General features: G+C 46.6%; 1 protein-coding gene across 1 annotated transcript in view; it reads right to left on the reverse strand.

Moving 5' to 3' along the window:
• The window catches only part of LOC130125943 (NLR family CARD domain-containing protein 3-like), a 39,303-nt gene extending 14,763 nt beyond the window's left edge, over window positions 1-24,540 (reverse strand). The window contains exons 1-4 of the mRNA XM_056295307.1: window positions 24,499-24,540; window positions 24,108-24,312; window positions 19,032-20,835; window positions 17,009-17,182 (exon numbers count right to left, since the gene is read on the reverse strand). Coding sequence (XP_056151282.1) covers window positions 17,009-17,182; window positions 19,032-20,835; window positions 24,108-24,312; window positions 24,499-24,501 — 2,186 coding nt within the window. The 5' untranslated portion in view covers window positions 24,502-24,540. The remainder of the gene's footprint in view (window positions 1-17,008; window positions 17,183-19,031; window positions 20,836-24,107; window positions 24,313-24,498) is intronic.
• Between the last annotated feature and the right edge of the window lie 2,033 nt (window positions 24,541-26,573).

The following is a 26,573-nucleotide window of genomic DNA, read 5'->3' on the forward strand; positions in this document are numbered from 1 at the left end:
TGATGGGGTCTCTGCCGAGCTGCAACAACTGCTGGAAGCTGGCATCATTGAATCGGTGGACGCATCACCCTGGGTCTCAAACCTCGTGGTGGCTAAGAAGAAGTCGGGGGGCCTGCGTGTCTGCGTCGATCTACGTGCAGTAAATAAGGCAGTGGTCCCTGATAAGTATCCACTGCCCACCTCAGAAGAACTCACTGCTCAGTTCTATGGCTCTGAGGTGTTCTCCAAGTTCGACCTCAGACAGGGGTACTTACAGGTGCCCCTCCACCCCAGCACACGAAACCTCACAGCCTTTGTGACACATGCAGGAGTGTTTCGCTACACCAGGATGCCTTTCGGTCTCAGCTCCTCCCCTAGCGGCTTCCAGAAAACCATGGTCTCCGTGCTGGCTGGCATACTGGGCGTGGCCATTTATCTGGATGATATAGTGGTACACGGGCCCACCAGTGAAATCCACGACAAGTGCCTCAACATGGTCTTCGCAGCCCTGTCCAAGCACAAGCTAACTCTCAATGCTGAGAAATTTGTCCTGTCTGTGCCAGCCATCGAGTTTGTGGGGTTCCGGCTGCAGCGCAGCAGCTGACAGCACGGACAACGTGATGAAGACAGCGACACGACAAGGCCGGCCTTCTACCAAAAGTCCAGGGAATAACAAAAGGGAAGAAACAGCGAGCGTCACGTGTTACAGGTGCGGAAGAAAAGGACACAAAGCGAAGGGCTGCAAAGCAAACGTGTGGTGCAATTACTGCAAGAGGGACAACCACGCCGAGTCCATGTGCAGAAGAAAAGGACAAGACGATGCCAGAAAAGTGTTCAACGAGGATGAGGAGGTCGACGACCAGGACCATGTCTTTAAAACAAAGCATCGCAAAGAGGAGAGAAACGACATCCCACAACGGAAGCCCCCGAACAAGGTGAAGATGAAAGGCATCATGGTGGACAGTGGCGCAACGTCGCACATTATTAAAGAGATAAAGAAGTTAATCAGCTTCGACAGCTCATTCAAGCCGGGCAGCCATTCGGGCGAGTTAGCTGATGGAACAAAATGCAAACATGGCATGAGATATTGGGTCATTGTAATCATGACGATGTGCAAAAATTGCAAAGTGTGGTAAAAGGTATGGAGATAAAGGGTGGTACTGCAGGGCCAAAACAGGTGTGTGAAGTGTGCATAAAAGGAAAATTTGTGCAGACAAGAAATTGGGAACCTGACACTAGAGCTAAAAAGCCATTAGAAATGGTTCATACTGACCTAACAGGCCCAATGCAAACACCAAGCATTGAAGGATATGCCCAATCTTTTACTGATGATTATTCTGGTACAATGATGGTGTACTTTCTGAAGTCAAAATGTGACACTGTACAAGCTATAGAACGGTTTCTGGCTGATATAGCACCTTACGGTGAAATTAAATGTATTCGGTCAGACAATGGTACGGAATTTACCATTAAGGAATTCAGAGGGTTAATGACCAAAAATAAGACCAGGCACGAAACATCCGCGCCGTACTCCCCTCACCAGAACGGCACAGCGGAGCGAGGGTGGAGAACCCTAGGGGATATGAGCAGATGCCTACTTATTGAAAGGGGTTTGCCAAATTACTTATGGAATTATGCTATGCAGACGGCAGTATACATAAGAAACAGGTGTTCCAATAGGAGAACTAACAAAACGCTATATGAAATGTTCACAGGAAAAGCACCAAATGTATCAAAGTTACAAAAGTTTGGATCTGTGTGTTTTCCATATAAACAGGAAAAGGGAAAATTTGAGTCCCGATGTGAACAGGGAATTTTCATCGGTTACAACAAAAATAGTCCACACAGACTAGTGAAGTTCTCAAACAAAGCAGATAGAGAGAAGGGAACTCAGACATCAGAGTCACACACAGGAGTTGACTACAGTGTGCTGGTACCAGTAGGGGTACCAGAGGTTACAACTGGTGACCGCGATGTCAATGATGAAAAGGTTGTAAATGAAAATGTAACTGATATGAATTGTGGTGGTACTGAATCGTTACCTGAACAGACTGTTGATGAAACTGTAAACAAAAGGTACCCACCTAGAGACAGGAGGAAACCTGCTTATTTCCAGGAATTGGAAATGGAGGACTCTGAGGAAAGTTTGAACATTTGCATTGACTCTTGTTACAGAGTGGTATGCGATACCCCTCAGTCCTACCAGGATGCCATTGCATCCACAAAATCCAAACAATGGAAAAACGCAGTGAGGGAGGAAATGAAATCACTTGAGGCAAATGAAACGTACAGCCTCACAGCATTGCCCCCAGGTAAAAGTGCAGTGGGGGGGAAATAGGTTTTTGCTTTGAAATGGGACATTGATGGATCTGAAAAATACAAAGCGAGGTACGTAGCTAAAGGCTACAGTCAAAAAGAAGGGACTGATTATGATGAAACATTCTCACCAACTGTTGATATGTCCAGTGTAAGGGTCATTATGCAGAAGGCTGCACAAGAAAGTTTAATTTTGCACCAAATGGATGTAAAAACAGCGTATTTACACGCACCGATTGATTGTGAATTATATATAGAGCAGCCGGAAGGGTTTGTGAAAAAGTCGACCTCAGGTGACACTTGTATGCAAACTTAACAAGTCACTTTATGGTCTTAAGCAATCTGGTAGAAACTGGAATGCACTATTACATGCTTGTCTACGTGACAATGGTTTCAAACAAAATCCCGCAGATCACTGTGTGTATTCAAAAGTGAGCCAAAATGAAAAAGTGATTTTACTGATCTGGGTTGATGACCTCATTATAGCAGCTAGCAATGAGGCCATATTGCAAAACTTGAAGAAAATGCTCACAAAGAGGTTTGAAATGAAGGATCTGGGTAAATTAAAGCATTTCTTAGGCATAGAGTTCACCCAGACAGAAGGGCAAGTCAAAATGTCTCAAATGAGATATGCCAAAAAAATTTTGGAGAGGTTTGGAATGCAGGAGTGTAGAGTCGGAGAAACTCCTTGCGAACCAAAACTTGAATTTTCAGAAAATTCTGAAAAGATGCAAAATCCAAAAGAATACAGAGAAGCAGTGGGTAGTTTGCTTTACTATCCACGTGCACCAGGCCTGACCTGAGCTGTGTTGTCAGGAGCCTATCTAGACATTTCGCAGAACCTACTGAAAAACATTGGAAAACTGTAAGACATGTTTTCAGATATCTTAAAGGTACAACCAATCAGGAACTGACCTTTAAAAGGGATGACAAAAATAGTCTAAGACTAAGAGTGTTCACTGATGCTGACTGGGCATCAGATGCCTCCGACAGACGCAGCACTACAGGGTTTTGTGTCAATCTAAGCGAGGGAAGTGGTTTAATTTCACGGAAAACCAGAAAACAACAAACAGTAGCTCTGTCCACTTGCAAAGCAGAATATACTATGTCTCTAGCAGCTGCAATGCAGGAGTGCCTTTATTTGGAGAAGTTACTAGAGAACCTGGACAACTACAAATATGGTCAGAGCAAAATCTACGAAGACAACCAGGGCACTATAGCAATCGCTAAAAACCCAGTACATCGACAAAGGTGTAAACATATCGATATTAAATACCATGTCATTAGAGAAACTGTGAACAGTGGTAGAGTGATTTTGGGGTACTGCCCCACAGAGCTGATGGTGGCAGATCTGATGACTAAACCAGCAACCAAGCTGAAACTGAGAAAGTTTAGTCAGGACATATTTGGCACTTAGAGTGCGGTTAGTGCACAGAGCACAGTGTTTTTGTTTACATTGTTAAGGTAAAGAAGGGACCTTATTTTTGTTTATTTCCAGGTGAACCCCAGTAAGTCAAATTTGAGTGGGGGTGTTAACATGTATAAAAACTGTGTACTCTGTGGTGCGAATTTCCCTTACAGGTGTTTTGTATATTGTAGTGTTTGTACCTTATGAGCCACCGTAGGTTCAGCGGTGATGTAATCACTCAGTCTGGTGTGTGCACTTGTACAGTGTGTGCATGAGATTAAAAACATGCGCGGAGGTCACATCTAATGTGAGCTCTGTATAAAAGTGAATGCAAATGCATTGAGAAGAAAGAAAATAAATTCACCATCGTTGTTGAAAACAAGTCTGTTTATTTGTTAGAACGCAAAGTATAATCCGCTGAAGAACACCTCAACATACTGTATTGACTACTCATCAGTTAAATATTTAGCATCTTTCATAAGTTTTTGTCAGCATATTTTTTTAAAAACGTCCTTGTGTTGTGTTCTACAAACAAAGGGGAGAATGGTTGACTTAACGTTACAGTTTTCACAGTTGTAACTTCATAAAATAAAACAAATGTGTACAAACCAAACCTGTCCACATACAACCAGGATGTCCATCGGTGTCCTCGCTACCTTCATTTTGCCAACAAATCCCGCCTTGAAGTACGACCAAGCGTCAATACTTTTTTTATACCTTCAGGCTTTTTCCCTGGCATAGAAATCAAGTACATATAAATATCAGGAAACTCGATTTGTGGCCAGATGTTAGTGTCCATGGACCACTAGTTATTTGGTAAACTGTACGGGTCACTGTCAAGTCCAACTTCCTATAATCTTGCGTTATAATCCCGGTTTCACTGTTTCCCCTACCAGAAGCAGCCATGCTTCGGGATGTTTTGCCACTCACTGCGACTGAGGGGGCGTGTCCTAGTGGGAACGTGACGTCAATGCATACCCTCTATAGGGAAGAAGGCGAGACCGCTCTCGGACTTGTGCAAGTATTATTTATCTTCATTAACGTTCAGAACTCTTTGCAGAATAGAGCCAACGTAAGCTGCGTTAACGTTATGCTAGCGTTGACATTATGGATCTAGCTATGAAGCTATCTTGTATGATGCTAACTATGGAGCTAGCTATGAAGCTAACCTAGTTTACATAAGATATGTGTAGACTCCTATACATTATGAAGTAGGCTAACTTCATGATTGGTTTTTGCAGTTTGGATGTGTGGTATACTGACTACCTGTTCATATTGTGGCGAATTCTACTAGAGTGTTTCTGCTCCGGGTTCATTCGCATATTACCCACAATGCAACTGAGGTGTCGGTGTTTTGGTTATGTTGTGGGATATTGAACATGTTAAAAACGGACATATCTGTTTCAGATAGCGGTGATGTGGTGGAAGGTAATGGGGACGTTATGAGAGAAGTTGTATTAGACAACATGCTATTTCCCACCATGAGGGTAGAGAGTTGGGTCGCTTCGGTGGCCAAGAAAAGGGAGGGAGCTAAGACCCATACAAACTTGTGTCTGTTTGGACTTGCTTGATTTGCGGTCATTAAAGCTTACTTGTTAACTCCGAAAGGTTGGCTAAGAAGTCCATTATTTAACCACGTCACATTGGTGTCAGAAGTGGGATGGACTTCTTTAGACAGCAAACGTTGGCTGAAGGGCGTAACCGAAAGTCGTCTGTTGAGCGTATGGAAATTGCTACTCTCGAAAAGGAGATCAGAGGTCTGCTCTGTCTGCCAGATGGGAGTAGCGCAGTGCGGCCTTAGGAAGGGGGAGACCCGTGCCCACCCCTGAGTGCGGTAGACGCGCTGGGTAATGTCCGAGGGGTGGAGTCCCAAGGAAATGGAAAATTTCTTCTCTTTCAGAGCGAGTCCAATGAGGAGTCCCCGCCGCGCCCCGATGAAAAACAGACAGCGCTTCAAGCCATGGGGAAGCCACGAGAAGCAAGTTGGACAAGACCCGTGGAGAGAGAGCCACCAGCGGCAGCCATCAGGAGCAAGTTGGGCACGACTGGGGAGTATGTCACCAGGGGGAAACATCAGCAGCAAGCTGGACACGATCTACAGAGAGGGAACTTCAACCAAAGTTGCTAACTGCCCCATTTGCCACTACTGGAGAGTGGAACACACCTTGCAGATATGGTTGCAGTACAAGACTCACCAACTGTACCGACCCCTGGCCAAGCCCAAACACTCCCTCGGTGAAGTTGAGGCGCTACGACGGGAGCTCCAGCTGGGAAGGATTCCTTGCTCAGTTCAACCTGATTGCTAGGGTGATGAGATGGACAGAAAATCAACAAGTAGTCAACCTAGCAGCAGCCCTGGAGGGAGAAGCAAGGCAGGCACTCCTAGACCTGGCGGCTGGAGAGATATCACTGGGGGCGCTAACCACTGCCCTGGGTCGCCGGTTTGGCAACACCCAATCGCTGATTAGCCTCCGGGATCAACTCCATTCAAGACAGACAAGGCCAGGAGAAGTTGGGTAACCTGGTGGCTGACATTCTACGCCTGGTGAGCCGTGCGTATCCTGATATACCCCAATGTGCCATCCAATGCCTGGCCCTGGATTCTTTCCTACGGGCTTTACAGCCACCTCACCTCAGGCAACAGGTGCGGCTGGCAAAACCACTCACCATTGAAGAGGCGCTGCATAGGGCAGAGGAGGTGGAGGCCATTATGGCGTAAAAACGAGTGGCCCCAACACTGCACCATCATGTGCGGGCACTGCAGCAAAGTGAAGAGGGGCCACGCACATCCATCCAGGCAACATGACGAGCAGAGACATTTCTGTGCTGGGGCTGTGGGAAACCAGGGCACCAAAGAAGGCAGTGTCAGAAGACAAACAGACGCTTTTACCAATGAGTACGGAGGCCTGTCACCCAAGTAGCCGCCTCTTCTAAACCGGGAAACGACCAAGGGTTGGCCCGGAGGGGGACTGGCCGGCCCACACAACCTCCCCCCGGAGAAATAATCCCAGAGTCGTTGGACGGATTGGCGCTGGCTTCAGCCTCCATGTCTCCTGTCAGCTGAATGGCAATACCTGCATTGCCCTGGTCGACACTGGATCCACCATCAGCTTGGTGAGACCAGGGGTCCTAGGAGAAGAAGTACAGTGGATACCGACAGAAGTAAAGATGGAGACAGTTACAGGTCAGTGTGCTAGAATGGAGGGGAGAAGTAAACTGACCCTTACGATGGGAGAAATGGAGGTACAGCAAGACTTTTGGCTAGCAGACATACGAGAGAGCTGTATCTTTGGACTGGATGCCTTGAGAGCCATTGGAGCGATGGTACGGGTGGCCGGTCCACAGCTGGAGGTGGGCAACCAAGTGCTGAATGCCATTACCGTATGCAGCAATCCAGGGGGCAATAAAGGTGGACCACGAATCTTGTGCTTGGCTTCAGGGCCATGGGAAGGTGCATCACCAGAAACGGCCTCTGCACTGTAAGAACTGGCCCAAAAGTGCATGGAGGGTTTGAGCCAAGAAGAGGGGGAGCAGGTACGGAACCTGCTGATAGAGAACAGACACCTCTTCACTTCGAGTAATCTGGAGTGTGGCCGCACCAATCTTGTACAGCACCAAATTGACACTGGTAATGCGGACCCAGTCCGCCAGAGAGCTCGCCATCTCCCTCTGATGAAATTTCAAGAGGCAGAAGCAAAGATCCAGGAGATGGCAGCTGAAGGGATCGTTGAACCCTCCGATAGCCCGTGGGCATCCCCTGCCGTGCTGGTTACCAAGAAGGATGATTCCCTCCGATTTTGTGTGGACTATCGGCGACTAAACAACCTGACCCGGAAAGACTTGTACCCACTCCCCCGCATCGACGAAGCTCTGGACTCTGTGGCGGGTTCCCAATGGTTCAGCTCCCTGGATTTACGAAGTGGGTACTGGCAGGTAGAGATGGCCCAAGAATCCCGGGCAAAGACTGCCTTCACCATTGGCCGAGGACTCTGGCAGTTCACAGTCATGCCATTTGGCTTATGTAATTGCCCGGCCACATTTGAACGCCTCATGCAGCGTCTCCTTGGCCCCATCCCTCGCTCTGCCTGCGTGGTGTACCTGGATGACCTCCTGGTGCATGCAGCTACGTTTACTGAGGCCCTCTCCAACCTCCGACTGGTGCTCGAACGCATCAAGGCAGCCAACCTACGACTCAATCCGAGAAAATGCAATCCACTGCAGCGGGAGACAAGGTTCCTTGGACATGTGGTTGGGCCCGGAGGTGTGTCCACAGACGATGACAAGGTCACTGCAGTCAGGGATTGGCCAACGCCCACCTCAGGAAAGGAGGTGAGGAGTTTTCTGGGACTGGCATCATATTACCGTCGGTTCGTGCATGCCTTTGCAGACAAAGCCCGTCTGCTCCACCAGCTCACCGAGAAGGGACGACAGTTCCACTGGACAGAACCATGTGAGAGCTCCTTTCAGATACTCCGGAAAGCATTGACCCAAGCACCAGTGCTAGCTCTCCCAGACAGGCAGCGGCCATTCATACTTGACACTGACGCCAGTGATGTAGGTGTGGGAGCAGTCTTGTCGCAGCCCAGTGGGGAAGGGGAAAGAGTGGTGACCTATTACAGTAGAGCCTTGAGTAAGGAAGAAAGGAACTACTGTGTGACTCGGAGAGAACTCCTGGCAGTAGTACAGGCCATAAGGCATTTTAAGCCTTACCTGTATGGAAAGGACTTCCTACTGAGGATGGACCATGCATCGCTCCGCTGGCTGCTTAGCTTCAAAGAACCAGAAGGGCAGGTAGCCAGATGGATAGAGGCCTTGCAGGGATTTACCTTCACCATGGAGCACCGAAGAGACAGCCGACATAACAATGCTGATGCTCTCTCCAGACGCCCCTGTTCGGATCAGGCCTGCCGCCATTGTAGCCGGTTGGAGACTCGAGAACAGCAACGGGTGAATCGGGTTACAGTGTGGACAATTGTGGTCCCAAGTGCGCCACTGGAGGAGATGTCACCAACCAAGATAGGGGAACTTCAATGTCGGGATAGCCACCTGGGACCCGTGATACGTTGGCTAGCACATAAAGAGGTCCCAAGTAGAGAGATGGCAGGTCCCCACTCCCCCACCACCAAGGCGTTGCTGGGACAGTGGAATTCACTCATGCTTCATGAGGGCTGCCTCTATCGCATGTGGGAAGAGCCAAGGAGGGGAGGCAGTACCTGACAACTAGTTGTTCCCCACGCACTACATCAACAAGTGTTAAGCACAGCACATGGCTCCCCTGGAGTGGGACACTTCGGCATTACCAAAACTCTGTGGCGGCTGCAGGAAAGATTCTACTGGGGGAGGTGCCGGCGAGACGTGGAGCGATTCTGCCATAACTGCAACTCCTGCAATGCAAAGAAGGGGCCAGCTGGGCAATCCCATGCCCCCCTGTAGCAATACAGGGTGGGGGCGCCCATGGAAAGAATTGGGGTGGATGTGGTTGGGCCATTCCCCATGACAGAAGATGGTAAGCGTTACATTCTCACAGTGATGGATTATTTTACCAAGTGGCCCGAGGCCTATGCCATCCCTGACCAATCTACAGCCACGGTGGCAGACTGCCTCATTGAGGGGATGTTCATCCGGTTTGGGGTGCCAGAGGAGTTGCACAGTGACCAGTGGCGCAATTTTGAATCCCAGGTGTTTGGGGAGATGTGTCGGCACCTTGGGGTATGGAAGACCAGGACCACTCCCCTACACACTCAAAGTGATGGCCTGGTTGAGCGGTTCAATCGGACCTCGGTCACACAACTAGCCATGCTCACGGCGAGACATCAAAAGGATTGGGACCGCCATCTGCCCCTGGTACTCATGGCAAACCGGTCGGCCATTCAGGAGTCCACGGGTTGCCCCCCAGCTGCACTAATGTTCAGTCGGGAGCTACGGACCCCTGTGGGTCTGGTCTTTGGCAAGCCGCCAAACCCACCGGTACAAGGGCCGCCAGGCCAGGACTATGTAGATGCACTATAGGACCGGATGGAGGCTATTCATCAACTGGCTCGAGAGAATATGGCCTCTGCAGGGGAAAGGCAGAAGAGAGTCTATGATGTACATTGCCACCGCAAAAAGTACCAGCAGGGGGACAACGTATGGGTGTATAACCCACGGCGAAAGAAGGGACGGTCCTCAAAGCTGGACAGCAACTGGGAGGGGCCCTGCCTCGTCCTGAAGAGGATCTCAGAGGTTACCTATAGAGTGAAGCTCCACAGCCGCCCTCGGATAGTCATCCTTCACCAAGATCGCCTCGCACCTTACTTAAGCTGGGACAGCGACCCGGCTGGGACTGAAAGTGCAGTGGGAGGAGCTGGGGTGCCAGACTCCTCATCCTCTGTAGAACAGGCTACCGGGGTCCAGGGAGGGGGTAAGGACACTGCTGGATCAGAGCCAACCTCCCTGGATGTCAGCAAAGAGCTACCATTAGAGCACCTTGTTTTGGGCCAGGGAGGGGGCATGGACACTGGGTTTACAGAGCTACCCTCCATGGCCACGAATGGAAACAGCGGTGACGTTGAAGGTGGGGGCTCAGACCCAGCGGATGCAGAGCCGCCCCCGTCATCTATCAGCAGCCCGGGATGGGAGAGGTGCTCGGCAGAAGAAACCCTCATGGTGGATGGACCCATCCACATGGGATTTGGGTTAGGCCAACGGGACGTTGGTCTTTCAAGGAAGGGGGCAGTGTGGCGAATTCTACTAGAGTGTTTCTTCTCCGGGTTCATTCGCATATTTCCCATAATGCAACTGAGGTGTCGATGTTTTGGTTATGTTGTGGGATATTGAACATGTTAAAAACGGACATATCTGTTTCAGATAGCGGTGATGTGGTGGAAGGTAATGGGGACGTTATGAGAGAAGTTGTATTAGACAACATGCTATTTCCCACCATGAGGGTAGAGAGTTGGCAAATAGATAGGGTCGCTTCGGTGGCCAAGAAAAGGGAGGGAGCTAAGACCCATACAAACTTGTGTCTGTTTTGACTTGCTTGACTTGCGGTCATTAAAAGCTTACTTGTTAACTCCGAAAGGTTGACTAAGAAGTCTATTATTTAACCACGTCACATTATTATACTTACCTGCAGTACCACCCCACACCCTAAGGAGGTACAGTTGACCCCTAGGGTTATCAAGTTAATGAGTTGAGATATACACAGATTAAGTAGTGATAACTGAGATGACAACATGTGAATCTGTACGCTGTTCCGTGAGACTGATTAAATCGGTAAACCCGAATCCGGTGAAACTACATCTTTTCATAAAGAACACATTATCACATATTGGCGACGAGGATACTGGATGGTTGGGGAAAGTGCCTGATTGAAGACGGATGCGACTGGATGAGTTCAGGTGGCAGACGGTAGGAAGACGTGCTAAGTACGGAGAACTAGCCAGGGCTAAATTGGACCGGAGGATTAACGAGCAGAAACGTAAAGATGAATGCAATGATAGGTACCTTGTCGGCATTTGATGCAAAGGAGCAGACATGGGAAGAGTACTGCGAGATTCTCGATCAGTTTTTTGAAGCAAATGAAAGTGATGACAGAGAGAAGCAGAGAGCTATCCTCATCAGTGTGGTGGGACCAGCCACATACAAGCTCATAAGAAACCTGGTGAGTACAGCAAAGCCTAGCTCGAAAACATACAATGAGATACCAACTCTAATGAGAGAGCACTTCAACCCTAAACCGAGTGAGATCAATTTGATTCCCGTTTCCGTCAGCCTAACGAGACCGTCAATGCATATGTAACAGAGCTGAGACGATTAGCTCATGATTGTAACTTTGGAACTACACTGGAACAGATGTTAAGAGACCATCTAGTGTGTGGTATTAATGATGATCGGATTTAAAGACGTTTACTATCTGAAACAGACCTCACGTTTGAGAGGGCATTCAAGATTGCTGTAGCTGCAGAGGCCGCTAATAAAAATGCACAAGACCCGCAAGCAAAACCACTGTTAGCATGTCACAGTATGAAAATGGACGGAAAAGAGAGAAAGGGAGGAGATTGGAAAACGAGAGAGAAGGAATGCTACCGATGTCATGGAAAGCAACACAGTGCAGCGGAGCGAAAGTTTAAAGAAGCAAAGTGTCACTCTTGTGGAAAAGTTGGGCATTTTGCCAAGGCTTGTAGAAACAGAGAAGGTGCGCCGCGCCCCACTGAGATATCACACAGGGCATAGCGACGCGCGCGTCCACATCGATCACACAATGTAGGCTGTGAGTGTGGGAGGCAGGATAGTGATAGTTCGGAACAAGAAGAAGAGGCATTTACATTAGCTTGCCTGAAAACAGAAACGTCCATACAGTGAATAAAGCCATTTGAAGTAAATGTGGAAGTGAATAAGAAGAAAGTAAATTTTCAAATTGACACAGGGGGTAGTGTGACCGTCATGAATGAAATGAAGTTTAATGAGATGTGGGAAGAAAAACAATGCCCGTCAATAAAACAAATCAAACTCTCGCTCAAATCATACACAGGAGAGACAAATTAAAGTAGTAGGAGTGGCTGAAGTGGAAGTAAACTACGCGTGACAGGGGAAGACATTGTCCCTAGTGGTGGTGAAAGGTACTGGACCTAGCTTGTTAGGAAGAGGATGGCTAGAGGCCCTGAAGCTGAAGTGGGATGAGATAAAGCATAAGAGGACACAGACACAGAGATTACTGGAAGTGCTCATGAAGCATGAGGATGTTTTCAAGCAAGAACTTGGCATGTTAAAAGGCATGAAAGCCACAATTCATGTGTCTGCTGAAGCCCGTCCCAAGTTTTACAGGCCCCGCTCAGTTCCATATGCCATGAGGGCGAAAGTAGAAGAGGAGATAGAGAGACTACTGAAGGAGGGCATTATAGCGCCTGTTAAGTATGCTGAGTGGGCGGCGCCCATTGTACCTGTCCTGAAGCCGGATGGTTCAGTCAGGATATGTGGCGATTACAAATTAACAGTAAACGGTGCCTCTTCTCTAGAGCAATACCCTATTCCCCGTGTTGAAGACCTGTTCAATACACTAGCAGGAGGGAAACAGTTCTTCAAGCTCGATTTAAGCCACGCCTATCAACAGATCGTCATGGACGACGAGTCCAAGAAATACCTAACAATAAACACACACAGAGGCCTGTTCACCTACAATAGGCTTGCGTTCGGAGTATTGTCAGCACCTGCGATTTTTCAGAGAACGATGGAAAGTCTGTTACAAGGCCTGCCTAGGGTAGCTGTTTATTTAGACGACATATTGTTGATGGGGAGAGATGAATCCGAACACCTGAGCACGTTGGACAAGGTGCTCAGGTGACTCAAAGAAGCCGGTCTGCGACTTCACAGATGCAAGTGTGCATTCTTACAGGCTGAAGTGGAATACTTAGGTCACAGGATCAATGCTGATGGTCTGCACCCAGTACAGAGTAAGGTGAGAGCCATTGAGGAGGCCCCACCGCCAACCACAGTGACTGAGCTTAAGGTATACCTAGGCCTGTTAAATTACTATAACAAATTTCTCTCCAATCTTGCCACACGTTTAGCTCCATTACACCAGCTGTTAAGGAAAGACGCTCCATGAGCCTGGAAAAAGGAACAGGAGGACGCTTTCCGTGTGTCCAAACAGCTGCTGGAATCAGCCAAAGTCCTGGGTCACTACACAGCAGACAAGGACTTGGTGCTGGCATGCGTCACCTCAGCATACGGAGTCGGCGGCGTGCTGTCACATGTCATGGGAGATGGAAGTGAAGGAGGAGGAGCTGGTCTATCTTTGCTACTGAAATGAAGGGAAAATCGAATCAACATTTGTGGGCATCCAGACGGTGGAGAAAGCGGATGCAGCAAATGTCACAACAGCCATCAACAGCATGATGGAGAAGGTGTCCTCAGACTGGGACAGAAAGCTGGTTGCCGTGGCCCCGGATGGGGCAGCGGTAATGACAGGAGCCAAAAATGGTGTCGTCAGTCGCCTTAAGCAGGACCAGTGTCGGTACTTGATCTACTCACCCTACCGGATGTGCGACTACAGATGACATCACTACTTCACGCATTATGATCGGGTAGGGGCTAGTTTAGTTTAGGAACAGCGGGAAAAAGTAGATTGACATTAGATGCTGCTCGGGCCTTCAGCCCTCGTGCGCGTTCGCTCGTCCAGGGGTCCTGAGCCTGCAGCCTCACTCCTTAGACGCTGCTCGTGCGCGTTCGCTCGTCCAGGGGTCCTGAGCCTGCGGCCTCACTCCTTAACTCCTTAACCAACTCCATGTCAATGTGGATTGTAAAAACACAGCTCAATAACTATAAAGCTAGCATTAAACAACGCTAGCTAGCAACGTAATCCGTGACGTCATATGTAGTCGAAGGACCCCGAGTCGATATTGCACCAGAGCAGAAATGGAACCCACACCGGCAGTACATTGTTAGCATACACTGCATGGCACACCATCTTGAATTGGCCTTCGGAGATGCCATCCGCAGCAACAATGTATACCAGAGGGTTGAAGACCTCCTAAGTGGGCTGTACACGTTCTATCATGTCAGCCCACTGAACAGAGCTAACTTGATCAGCAGCTTCCACATTCTCGGCCATACACCACTGGTGCCTACCTGAATCGATGGCACCCGCAGGGTAGGGCACCTGCTTCGTGCGCTGGACCACTTCTTACAGGGTTACAAAGGAATCATTCAGCACCTGGAACAGGTAGTGTCTGTAGTTTGCCTTACTACACTAAAGTAATTTGTCAAAGTGGTTTTTGTCAAAATAATGAAAATATTAATGTAATACAGTAAAAATTTTAATTTAGTATGGACTTGTTGATGGAACTATGAAAATGTGCCATTATAGAATAGGTAATATCATAGTTATTTGAAATGAAAGTAACTGGCTAATTGCATTTGTCTGTGTTTTCTAATGTATTTCAGATTCAATCTCCTGATGCTCAAGGTGGCAGGGCTGTCCAGCAGGCCAAAGCAAGGAGGTTCTTCAGCACCGCCAGGGAGACTGTTGTGGTCCAGTTCTTCGGTTTCCTCCATGATATGCTCACCTATCTGAGCAACCTCTCCGCCTGTCTGCAAAGGTCAACTGTCACCATTGCAGAGGCCCACAAATCTCTGTCCGCTACTCAGGCTGTGATACTGAAGTACAAAACAAGGTATGATTTGTGCAATATCACTTGTCTTAGGTCATGGTAAGATACAGTTTAATATGAGAAATTATTATTTCAACAAGACAGAGGGCGTAAGAATGTTATAGTTAATACTGAAATGAAAAGACGATGCTACTGTTTTAAGATGGTGAAATTCATCTTTTATCCCCAGAGATGGTCCCATGATGAAGGCCACAAAGGGCAACTGTTATCAGGGAGTGGCACTCAGCCGGGGGGACAACAAAGCAGTCGCCACCTCACAGGCAAAACTGACAGGGAGGCTTGTAGAGAGCATGAAGAACAGGTTCTAGGATGCAAGTGTCGGGGTTCTGTGTGCCACGAAGCTCGTCGACTTTAAGAACTGGCCAGAGTCAGGGGAAGCAGCAGCAGGTTTGTTTAGTATTATGTTTTGTATGACAGGTCACTCAGGTCTCTACTACTACAGGGTCATTATTTCATAGACTGCAATAAAAACTGTGTGATGTGTCGTGTATTGTTTCAGATTTTGGTGACACTGAAGTGGATGCCCTGGTGGACCACTTCAGGCCTGTGCTGAATGACTCTGGGGTCGATACTGAGCTGATCCCTGACCAGTGGACCATCCTAAAGACCAACTTCTATCTAGAGCCCCAGACCCTTAAGAAGACCAGCTGGTGTGACATCAACAGCAGTCTTCAGTCCTCATGCCCAGACATTCTGGCTTTGGTAGACCTGGTGCTGTCCCTGCCTTCCCCCACAGCAGAGTGTGAGCGGGGTTTCAATGTAAGGAAGCAGGTGAAGACAGACTGGCGCCCTCTCAGACCTACTCCTGGTTCAGCTGTCTTCTCCAAGCATACAGGACTACAACCCCACCTGTGCTGTGGAGCTATGGCACCAGGAGTCCATAAGGAGCAGAAGACCAGACTTCATGGACAAAAATAAGATGGGGGAAACTGAAAGTGAGGAGTCTAGTGAGGACGACTGACTGGGGGTGGGACCCATACTTTGAACCCATACTTTGAAGTTCAAATTAAATGCATACAGGCATGTTATTTTGTTGCACTGTTTTATTATCAATACAAAATGAAATGAAATTAGTTTTCACTTACAATCTGCTCTGACCACTGCTTTTATTCACCACCATAATGTGTTACCATGCAGATTAACTGTATGTATGACACAAAACACAAAAATCTCATTTTATTTTTTGGCCGGTAAAAAAAGTTTGGTGGGTAGAAATGTTCACCTACCAGACATTTGGCTGGTGAACCAAAAAGTTAATTCTGGACCCTGCATGTGGCTGAGGGTACTGACCATCTGCAGCTTTGAGGGACATTCTGATGTTAATGGAGTCAACACACAGTCATGAAGCCCCACAGAGAGGCATCGAACCCAGCAGTGAACAAGAACCCCCCACCTTTACAGATCATGTGACGACTACACATCAGATAGATGATGTCATTAACACACTGTCATGTTTTGTTCTTAGGGGGGCACAGTGATGAGCACACATTGTGTGCTCAGAGAGCTGCAGAGGTCAACACATCTTTTTGTGTTGTCATAGTAGAGATGTGAGTGTGAACACACTGCTAGAGGAAGTGATGCCTCCTCCACTCCTACAGTATGTCTGTAAGAGGAAGATGAAGTCAATCTTCACCCCCAAACCTGTGGCCTCCACCTCCACATTTAAAAGACAAGACCACTAGACCATGAACCTGTACACAGGGTTACCACCTCACATTCATGTGTTCATACAAGCACATGTGTATTTAAGTTGTGTTTGATACACTACAATATAATCAGAACCAGTGCAGTATTTGTCAGGTGAAAACAGAGTTACACTGCAGACTGAAACAAGAAATATGAATTATAAATATATAGCTGGATATGGTAAGAAGGAAGGCCTTGCTATGCCTGTTAGACTATTTCACTTTTTTCTCTGAAAACAAAACTATATTGATGTGTGATGCACTGACAGGACCTCTTTGCTGGTGGATGTGCTCATGGGAAGTGGTTGACAGGAAGTAGGAAGTAGAAGCAGAGCTTGTTACTACAACTGGTTTGTAATTCCTCCACAAAGAGAAAACACCACCCAGGTTAGGATGTAGTGACTGCCATTAAAGTGGATGTAAATGAGGACCGAAGTGGTGCTGTGTTGAAGAGGTTTAGGAAGACTGACCTGAGAGTTTCCAGTCTACATTGTGGACTCCCCAGTCCAGCAGAGAGCAGCTTGACTCCTGAATCCTGCAGATCATTGTTACTCAGGTCCAGCTCTCTCACACTAGAGGAGGTGGAGCTGAGGACTGAGGACACAACTTCACAGCTTCTGTTTGACAGATTACAGTAACTCAACCTGAATGGAGACACACACACACACACACACACACACACACACACACACACACACACACACACACACACACACACACACACAATAAGTATGTAATACATTTATACAGCACTTTATCTAGACACCCAAAGCGCTTCACATTGAAGGGGGAAACTCACCTCAACCACCACCAATGTGTAGCACCACCTGGGCGATAAATGAGGACTGAAGTGGTGCTGTGTTGAAGAGGTTTAGGAAGACTGACCTGAGAGTTTCCAGTCTACATTGTGGACTCCCCAAACCAGCAGAGAGCAGCTTGACTCCTGAATCCTGCAGATCATTGTTACTCAGGTCCAGCTCTCTCACACTAGAGGAGGAGGAGCTGAGGACTGAGGACAGAACTTCACAGCTCCTCTCTGACAGATTACAGTAACTCAACCTGAATGGAGACACACACACACACACACACACACACACACACACACACACACACAATAATTATGGAATACATTTATATAGCACTTTATCTAGACACCCAAAGCGCTTCACATTGAAGGGGGAAACTCACCTCAACCACCACCAATGTGTAGCACCACCTGGGTGATAAATCAGGACTGAAGTGGTCCTGTGTTGAAGAGGTTTAGGAATACTGACCTGAGAGTTTCCAGTCTACATTGTGGACTCCCCAGTCCAGCAGAGAGCAGCTTGACTCCTGAATCCTGCAGATCATTGTTACTCAGGTCCAGTTCTCTCACACTAGAGGAGGTGGAGCTGAGGACTGAGGACACAACTTCACAGCTCCTCTCTGACAGATTACAGTAACTCAACCTGAATGGAGACACACACACACACACACACACACACACACACACACACACACACACACACACACACACACACACACACACAAACACAATAATTATGGAATACATTTATACAGCACTTTATCTAGACACCCAAAGCGCTTCACATTGAAGGGGGAAACTCACCTCAACCACCACCAATGTGTAGCACCACCTGGGCGATAAATGAGGACTGAAGTGGTGCTGTGTTGAAGAGGTTTAGGAAGACTGACCTGAGAGTTTCCAGTCTACATTGTGGACTCCCCAGTCCAGCAGAGAGCAGCTTGACTCCTGAATCCTGCAGATCATTGGTACTCAGGTCCAGCTCTCTCACACTAGAGGAGGAGGAGCTGAGGACTGAGGACACAACTTCACAGCTCCTCTCTGACACATTACAGGAACTCAACCTGAATGGACACAGACACAGACACAAAGACACAGACACAGAGACACAGACACAGAGACACACACACACACACACACACACACACACACACACACACACACACACACACATATATCACTCTATCATATACTAATGGATCTAATACTTTTGATTTTACTATTTGTTTTCATCATGACAACAGTTTGGATAATAGTACTTTATTATAGTACTCATCTAAACACGGATATAACAAAATATTACTACTACGAGAGTACTATTACTGCTGCTACTTTTACTAGTAGCCCTACAATAACTGCAATGGCTGTTTGTTATAACACAATTTGTACTACTACTGCTACTACTGTGACTACTAATACTATTGCTACTACTAGACTAGTTCTAGTAGTACTACTGCTACTATTACTGCTTTTACTACTGCTGCTGATTCCAATACTACCTGCTTGTTTTATGATTACTGCTACTTAAAACTATTACAACGACTGTTTTGATAGTTGTAATTATTCTATCATTTTAATGTCTTTAATACTTTTGATTTTAGAACCTGTAACCCCAGTAACACTATCAATCATCAGTGTAATGAAACAATATTTTCTCACCAATGGAAAAATATAATCTATACACTTACAGAGCTGTACTGGAGGCTTTGACCACTGGCAGCAGCCTCAGAAGACCCTCCTCTGAAGCAGAGTATTTCTTCAGGTCAAACACCTCCAGCTCCTTTTCTGAAGACAATAAGATGAAGACCAGAGCTGACCACTGAACAGGAGAGAGCTGGTCTGTGGAGAGTCTTCCTGATGTCAGGTACTGTTGGATCTCCTCCACTAGAGAATGGTCATTCAGTTCATTCAGACAGTGGAACAGATTGATGCTTCTCTCTGGAGAGAGATCCTCCCTGATCTTCTCCTGGATGTACAGGACTCTTTTCTTATTGGTCTTTGACAATCTTCCTGTCTTTCCCAGCAGGCCTTGTAGGAGATTCCAACTGCGCTCCAGTGAGAGGCCCAGAAGGAAGCGCAAGAACAAGTCCAGATGTCCGTTTGGACTCTCTAAGGCCTTGTCCACTGCTGTCTGGTAAAGGTCTGGTTTTTTACGTTTATCTCCAAGTGGTTTAGACCTGCAGGAGGTTGACTGTGTTTCTGACAGCAGATTGACTCTAGTTTTGATGAATGAGAGAAAGACATAAAGAGCAGCCAGAAACTCCTGAATGCTCAGATGGACAAAGCAGAAGACCTTGTCCTGGTAGAGCCCACACTCCTCTTTAAAGATCTGCGTGAACACTCCTGAGTACACTGAGGCTGCTCTGATATCAATGCCACACTCTGTCAGGTCTGCTTCATAGAAGATCAGGTTGCCTTTCTCCAGCTGTTCAAAGGCCAGTTTCCCCAGAGACTCAATCATCTTCCTGCTCTCTGTATTCCAGTGTGGCTCTGTCTCAGATCTCCCATGATACTTCACATTCCCCTGGATGGACTGAACCACCAGGAAGTGGATGTACATCTCAGTCAGGGTCTTGGGCATCTCTTCTCTATCCTCTGTTCCCAACACGTGATCCAGAACTGTAGCAGTGATCCAACAGAAGACTGGGATGTGACACATGATGTGGAGGCTTCGTGATGTCTTGATGTGTGAGATGATTCTTCTGGCTTGCGCCTCATCTCTGAATCTCTTCCTGAAGTACTCCTCCTTCTGTGGATCAGTGAACCCTCTCACCTCTGTCACCATGTCAACCCATTCAGGAGGGATCTGATTGGCTGCTGCAGGCCGTGTGGTTATCCAGAGGCGAGCAGATGGAAGCACATTCCCCTTGATGAGGTTTGTCAGCAGCACGTCCACTGAGGTGGACTTTGTGACATCAGTCCAGATCTCATTGTTCTGGAAGTCCAGAGGAAGTCGACACTCATCCAGACCGTCAAAGATGAACACAACTTGGAACTTGTCAAAGCTGCAGATTCCTGCTTTCTTGGTTTCAATAAAGAAGTGATGAAGAAGTCCCACCAAGCTGAACTTTTTATCTTTCAGCACATTCAGCTCTCTGAACGTGAATGGAAATGTGAAGTGTATATTGGGGTTGGTTTTGTCTTCAGCCCAGTCCAGAGTGAACTTCTTTGTTAAGACTGTTTTACCGATGCCAGCCACTCCCTTTGTCATCAATGTTCTGATTGGTTTATCTTGTCCAGGTAAGGGTTTAAAGATGTCCTCACATTTGATCAGTGTTTCTGGTCTCACTGGTTTCCTGGATGCTGTTTCAATCTGCCTGACCTCATGTTCATTATTGACCTCTCCACTGCCTCCCTCTGTGATGTAGAGCTCTGTGTAGATCTGATTGAGAAGTGTTGACTCTCCTGGTTTAGCGATGCCCTCAAACAAACACTGAAACTTCTCCTTCAGAGCTGCTTTGAGGTTACTCCGGCACATGGGAACAAGGTTTTCTGAATAAACAAATAAAGCAGGGAATCAGTGAATGGATGTTACTGTAATGTGAGAAACAGAAACTTTACCAAGCTCCATAGTATTACTTCAGCTCATCACTGGTGGATGGACAAGCAGGTCTGATTTAAGACAAACAATGAAGACATGTATATAATTTATATAAAGGGTAGATTTATCCAAGTGCATTTCCACAAACAACCTGCTTCATTTCTACTGTAATAATATTTTGCTGGTTGCTGTTCCAGCTCTCGTAGTAACCATGTATTAGTTAGGAGCTCTTTATTGGGATTATGGGGACAGTGGTGATGTCTTAAAGAGGTTCTCTCTGGTATTATTGCTCTGATGTGAACCAATGTCATCAGCATTTTACACCCACATCATCCAACCAATAGCTTAACCAGATTATCCATTAGATTTCTTTTATTTACCATCCAAATGGAGATTGTCTGAACCTCCTTTGATAAATCTACATTTTCAGCAGAGTTTTAAAATAGTTTCCTCTCCCACTTTGTCTCTATTGACCCTTTACATTACAGGTTCCCAACCTTGGGGTCGCCACGCCAAGCGGGGTCGCATTGAATTGAAATGGGGTTGCCTAAAATTTCTAGTAATTCATCAATACAAATAATAATTATTATGATAATAAAAACAACACACACGATTTAAAACAACTCACTTCCCCTCATAAAAATCGAGTTCTCGGCATATCTTGATTCACGCCATCACAAGTGACCAATGTGCAGATTCCCAATCTCAACCAAATAGCAAGCGAAGTTTGTAAGCAAATCAGAGTGATGGAAAATGGAAAGATTTCTTCGCCCACCTGTGCCCTCCACATCTTTGAGTGAAACGGAGAAACTGACACCAAAAAGAAAGAGAAAACACGATGAACCCTTCCTTCAGTTTGGATTTACTAGCATAACTGAACACAACGAGGAAAGGTCGCATGTCTGCTGTGTGGTAACGTCCTGTCTATGGACAGCATGAAACCCAACAAGCTCAAGAGACATTTTGAGACAAAGTGTAAAGAATATGTAGGCAAACCAAAACCTTTCTTTGAAAATAAATATGCCGAGCTGAATAAGCAGCGAGTGTACTTCAGAAAGACAACGACTGTCAGTGAGTGAGCCTTGAAAGCATCTTTTGAGGTGGACGAGTGTCTTGTTGCAAAGGCTATGAAGCCACATACCATCGCTGAGACTTTGATATTGCCAGCTGCCACTGAAATGGTAAAAACGATGTGTGGGGAGGGAGAAGTGCAAAAAACTGAAGACAATACCATTGTCTGATAACACAGTGAAAAGAAGGATAGATGCCATCGCTAGTGACCAAGAGAGCACACTAACAGACCGACTACGAAATTCCCCAGCCTATGTTCTACAAACGGATGTCAGCACAGAAGGGAGAAATGCCCATGCTTTGACATTTGTTCATTATATGCAGGAGAATGCTATTCACCAGGGTATTTTGTACCGTCTCCCTCTTCCTGAACAAGAGACTGCCAAGGCAATGTACCATGTCTCCACAACTATATGGAGACAACAACATTCCATGGGAGCGTATGGTAGGGTTTTGTACAGATGGGGCTCCGTCTATGGCGGGGCGGCGAGCAGGCCTACGTACGTTAATCGTGGAACTGGCGCCCTCTGTCGTGTGGAATCACTGCATGATTCATCGTGAGCGACTGGCATCCAAGGAACTGAGTGTGCCCACCACAGACATTCTGCAGCAGGTTGAAGCCATGGTGAACCACATCAAACCACATCCACTGCGTGCAGGTCTACTTGCTAAACTATGCGGCGATGTGGGCTCTGAACACGACAACTTGCTCTTTCACACAGAGGCACGGTGGTTGTGGAGAGGGAGGGTGCTGGAGCCATTTTTAAGTTGAGAAATGAACTGTTGGTGTTTTTCATTGATGTGAAAAAAAACCAAACAGATTTTGTCGACTTTCTGTGTGACCAGCAAAAAATGCTCCTCTTGCGTATGTAACGGATATCTCTGGAAAACTTAATGAACTGAAGATAAGCATGCAGGGAAAAACAAGAATATCGTGCAGATGAGTGACCGTGCTGATGGATTCAGGAGGAAACTCACATTCTGGAGAGAAAGCCTTCCAAAAGCAAACGTCACCCCTTTCCCCCAGCTGAGCAAGTTTCTAACAGACACGGCATCGATGACCAGTGCTCCACAAAGATGATGTGCGAGCCCCTGAAACGCCTACAAGAGCACTTTCCCACTTACTTTCCAGACTTGGATATGTCAAAGTTTGACTGGGTGAGGGACCCATTCCACTGTGCTGCAGGCTCGGTGGACCCACCTGCCACTGCTACTGAACAGCTGATTGAACTGAGCTGTGACAGAACACAACAGGGACCGCATTCACGAGTGGCGATGGAGGAATTCTGGTTTGGAGCAACAGAAGAGTACCCAGAGATCTCACAGTGTGCTTTAAATCTGTTGGCTCCTTTTGGGAACACATATTGCAAAAACAAATACCGGTGTGAGTTCCACTTGGAAAAGGAGAAGGAAAAGCAGAGATTAAGAGGAAAGGAATGGAGATATGGCAGACAAGGTGGGAGGAAGACCAGAAAGGAAGGGGGTATTACAAAAGAAGAAGAAGAAGAAGAAGAAGAAGAAGAAGAAGAAGAAGAAGAAGAAGAAGAAGAAGAAGAAGAAGAAGAAGAAGAAGAAGAAGAAGAAGAAGGAAAGACATACTTGTGTGAAGTGGATTTAGTGCTCTTGTGTGCATGAAGTCAAAGCAGTGTTGGTGAGTGGATGTAGCTGCAGAGATGAGATGCACTCTGTCTACTACACCACCCAACTTTGAAAGGCTGCAGCGAGATGTGCAAGCTCAACTGCCCCATTAAATATCTGAGCGACACCAACCATGGGTCCTGTGGGAGGGGGCTCTGAGCAGTCTGAGTATGTGTGTGTGTGTGTGTAATTTTCGTATGGTTTTTTTTCCCTTGTTTTTATATTGTGTTTGTATTGTGTGTGGGAAAAAGTAGATGACTCAAAAAAACTTAATAACAAAAAAGAGACACCAATCATAAAACATAAAACACCTAATAAATATACAGAGTTGTCAGGGGTAGAGCCTACATGTGGTCTAAAATGAACATTTTCTTGCAGCAAATTAATTCTGGTGTAATTGTAGAGTGTCTGGGGTCAGTGGAGGTTAGTGACTTCAAAGTGGGGTGACGAGCCAGAACAGGTTGGGACCCCTGCTTTACATGGTGTTGAGGCTTTGGAATAAAGAGTCTCTTACTGCTCTCCAGACAGGCAGCCAGCTCCTCCTGCTTCATACTCCTCAGGAAGTGCTGGGTGATCTTCAGAAGTGCCTCTCTGGTACTCCTGCTCTGCTCCTCCTCTTCCCTCTGTCTCCCTAAGCACTCTGGGTAATCTGAACTCAGAACCTTCTGGAACCTCTTCAGCTCCTTCTTCACAAAAGTGACAATGTTCTCCTCAAGCAGCTGGAAATGAATCAGTATGTGAATTAAAGTTTCATGTTAAAGTCATGGAACAAAACATCAAGCCCATCTGTCACTGATTAAAAACCACTGGTGTGAACAGTGGAGCATGAAGACCATCATGACCACAATGATGTTTTTCATTTCATCTGTAGGTGAAGTAAAAGCTGTTGATGTACATTTACACACCATAAATATGGAGTCCAGGTCTGTTTGATGCTCCTGGACAGACTGACCACTGAGAACCTCTGACCTCTCCTGGTGGTCTCTGTGGAGCACACATGACATGTTAGGTCTCTAGACACACACACACACACACACACACACACACACACACACACACACACACACACACACACACACACACACACACACACACAAAGGAGGTTACAGGTGTTGTGTAGTGATGGATGCAGGTAGAAACACAAGGTGAACACCACTGTAAATACTGATGTGGTTATTAGATGAGATGTTGTGAGAGAAGAAACTGAACCAGCAGAAGGTTCAGACCAATTCCATGTGTCATGACTTGTTACTACCTCTGTCTGTTCAGTAGAGTCTGATAACAACCAAACCATCTGTTCATATCAGCTGTTCAATTCTGACCTCTGTTCAGTAGAGGGGTGTCCATCTTTGAAATTAATAAGTCGTCCTTTAGAGTGGTCACTCTTCATGGACACACAGCTGGGTGCAGGGGGGTCTGGTCTCTCCTGATGGGTCCTGCTAGAAACAGAGGAAGACTATTTAATAAGTCTTGTTCTGAAGATGTATTAAGTAGGTATGGGTCAGAACAGTCGACTACTGTGTCAGCTTTTGTATGTTTAGATGTGAGGTTTTTATCTTGTGTCAGTCCATCAAACTTTATTTGAATCCCATCTTTCATACAGGTTAGTGCAGTTCAAAGTGTTTCACACATGACTGACAAGCCCATAACAACACACAACAATCTGACACAACCTGACAATAAGGAACATATATACACTTGAATAAAAGCTAGACAAATAAACCAGATAACATAGATTAAAAGGACAAAACCAAACAAAGACATGTAAAATTGATAAAAACATGATAATATTAATAACAATAAAATAACAACATAAATAAAATCTAATAAGTGAGTAAGATAAAGTAAATCAGTAGATTGTAGATCTTTTATAATGATGTTCCCGATGGATCTGACTAGCTTTTCTTAATCTCTTAAAGTAATTAAATAGATGAGCCAAGTATATGTAGATTAGTGCTACGTCAGTTTGGCAAATTACTTTTCTGAGAGGGAATCGCTGGTTGTTAGTAAGCAGCGTGTTACTGGTAGGGACACATTATGGTTGTTCGAGTGAACGCACTGATCTTGTCCGCCAGGTGAGGAAGGTGCTTGTCTCGGCCTTGAAGCTGAAGATTTAATTCATTCAGCTTTCAAATATATCGCTGAGATAGGACAAGTTCATCAGAAATTGTTCTTCACTGAACTTGTTTGCAACTCCATGCATACCCTCCTCCTCCAGAAACACCCGCATTTCCTCTCTGAGCTGAAAGACTCCCGACAACACTTCACCTCGCGAGAGCCACCTAGCGTCGCTGTGAAACACCACTGCTGAATGTTCAGCTCCCATCTCCCCACAAAGTGCAGAGAACAGCCGCGCTCTCAGGGGTCTTGTTTTGATGACACTGACCACGTAACAACATGGGTCAAAACCTGGTTTAGGTCCGGGCTAATCAGTCTTGATGCTAGCGCTGCTCTGTGTATGACACAGTGCGTCCATTGTGCGTTTGGCGAGACCCTCTTGATTAGTGGCTGCAGTCCCTTCGTTTTCCCTGCCGTGGTCTGTGCACCATCCGTGCAAACGCCCGCACAGTTCTCCCATTTCAGCCCAGGTTCTGTCAGGTACCAGTCCAGAAGCCTGAACAGCTCATCAGCCGTCCTGTACTTGGGACGTACCTGCAGAACAGCAAGTCCTCACACAGTGGCTCTGACGTGACAAAGCCAACAAGAGCAATAAACAAGCAGTCTTTACTGCTGTCAGTAGCCTCGTCCACTAGCAAGGTGAAACGTTTGTCTTTCAGTTTTTCAGTGAGTTGTTCTTCAAGGTCATTTGAAAGGTCGCATATACGTCTTGCAACTGTGCCATTGGACAGAGGGACAGCCTTCAGTTTTGCGGCGCTTGTCTCATCAAACATAGTTGACGCCATATCTAAAGCCACGGGAAGTATGAGCTCCTCTGCTATTGTGTGTGGTTTCTTGCACTGGGCAGTTGTGTATGTGACTT

This window comes from Lampris incognitus, chromosome 16 (assembly GCF_029633865.1).
Source record: "Lampris incognitus isolate fLamInc1 chromosome 16, fLamInc1.hap2, whole genome shotgun sequence".
NCBI lineage: Eukaryota > Metazoa > Chordata > Actinopteri > Lampriformes > Lampridae > Lampris > Lampris incognitus.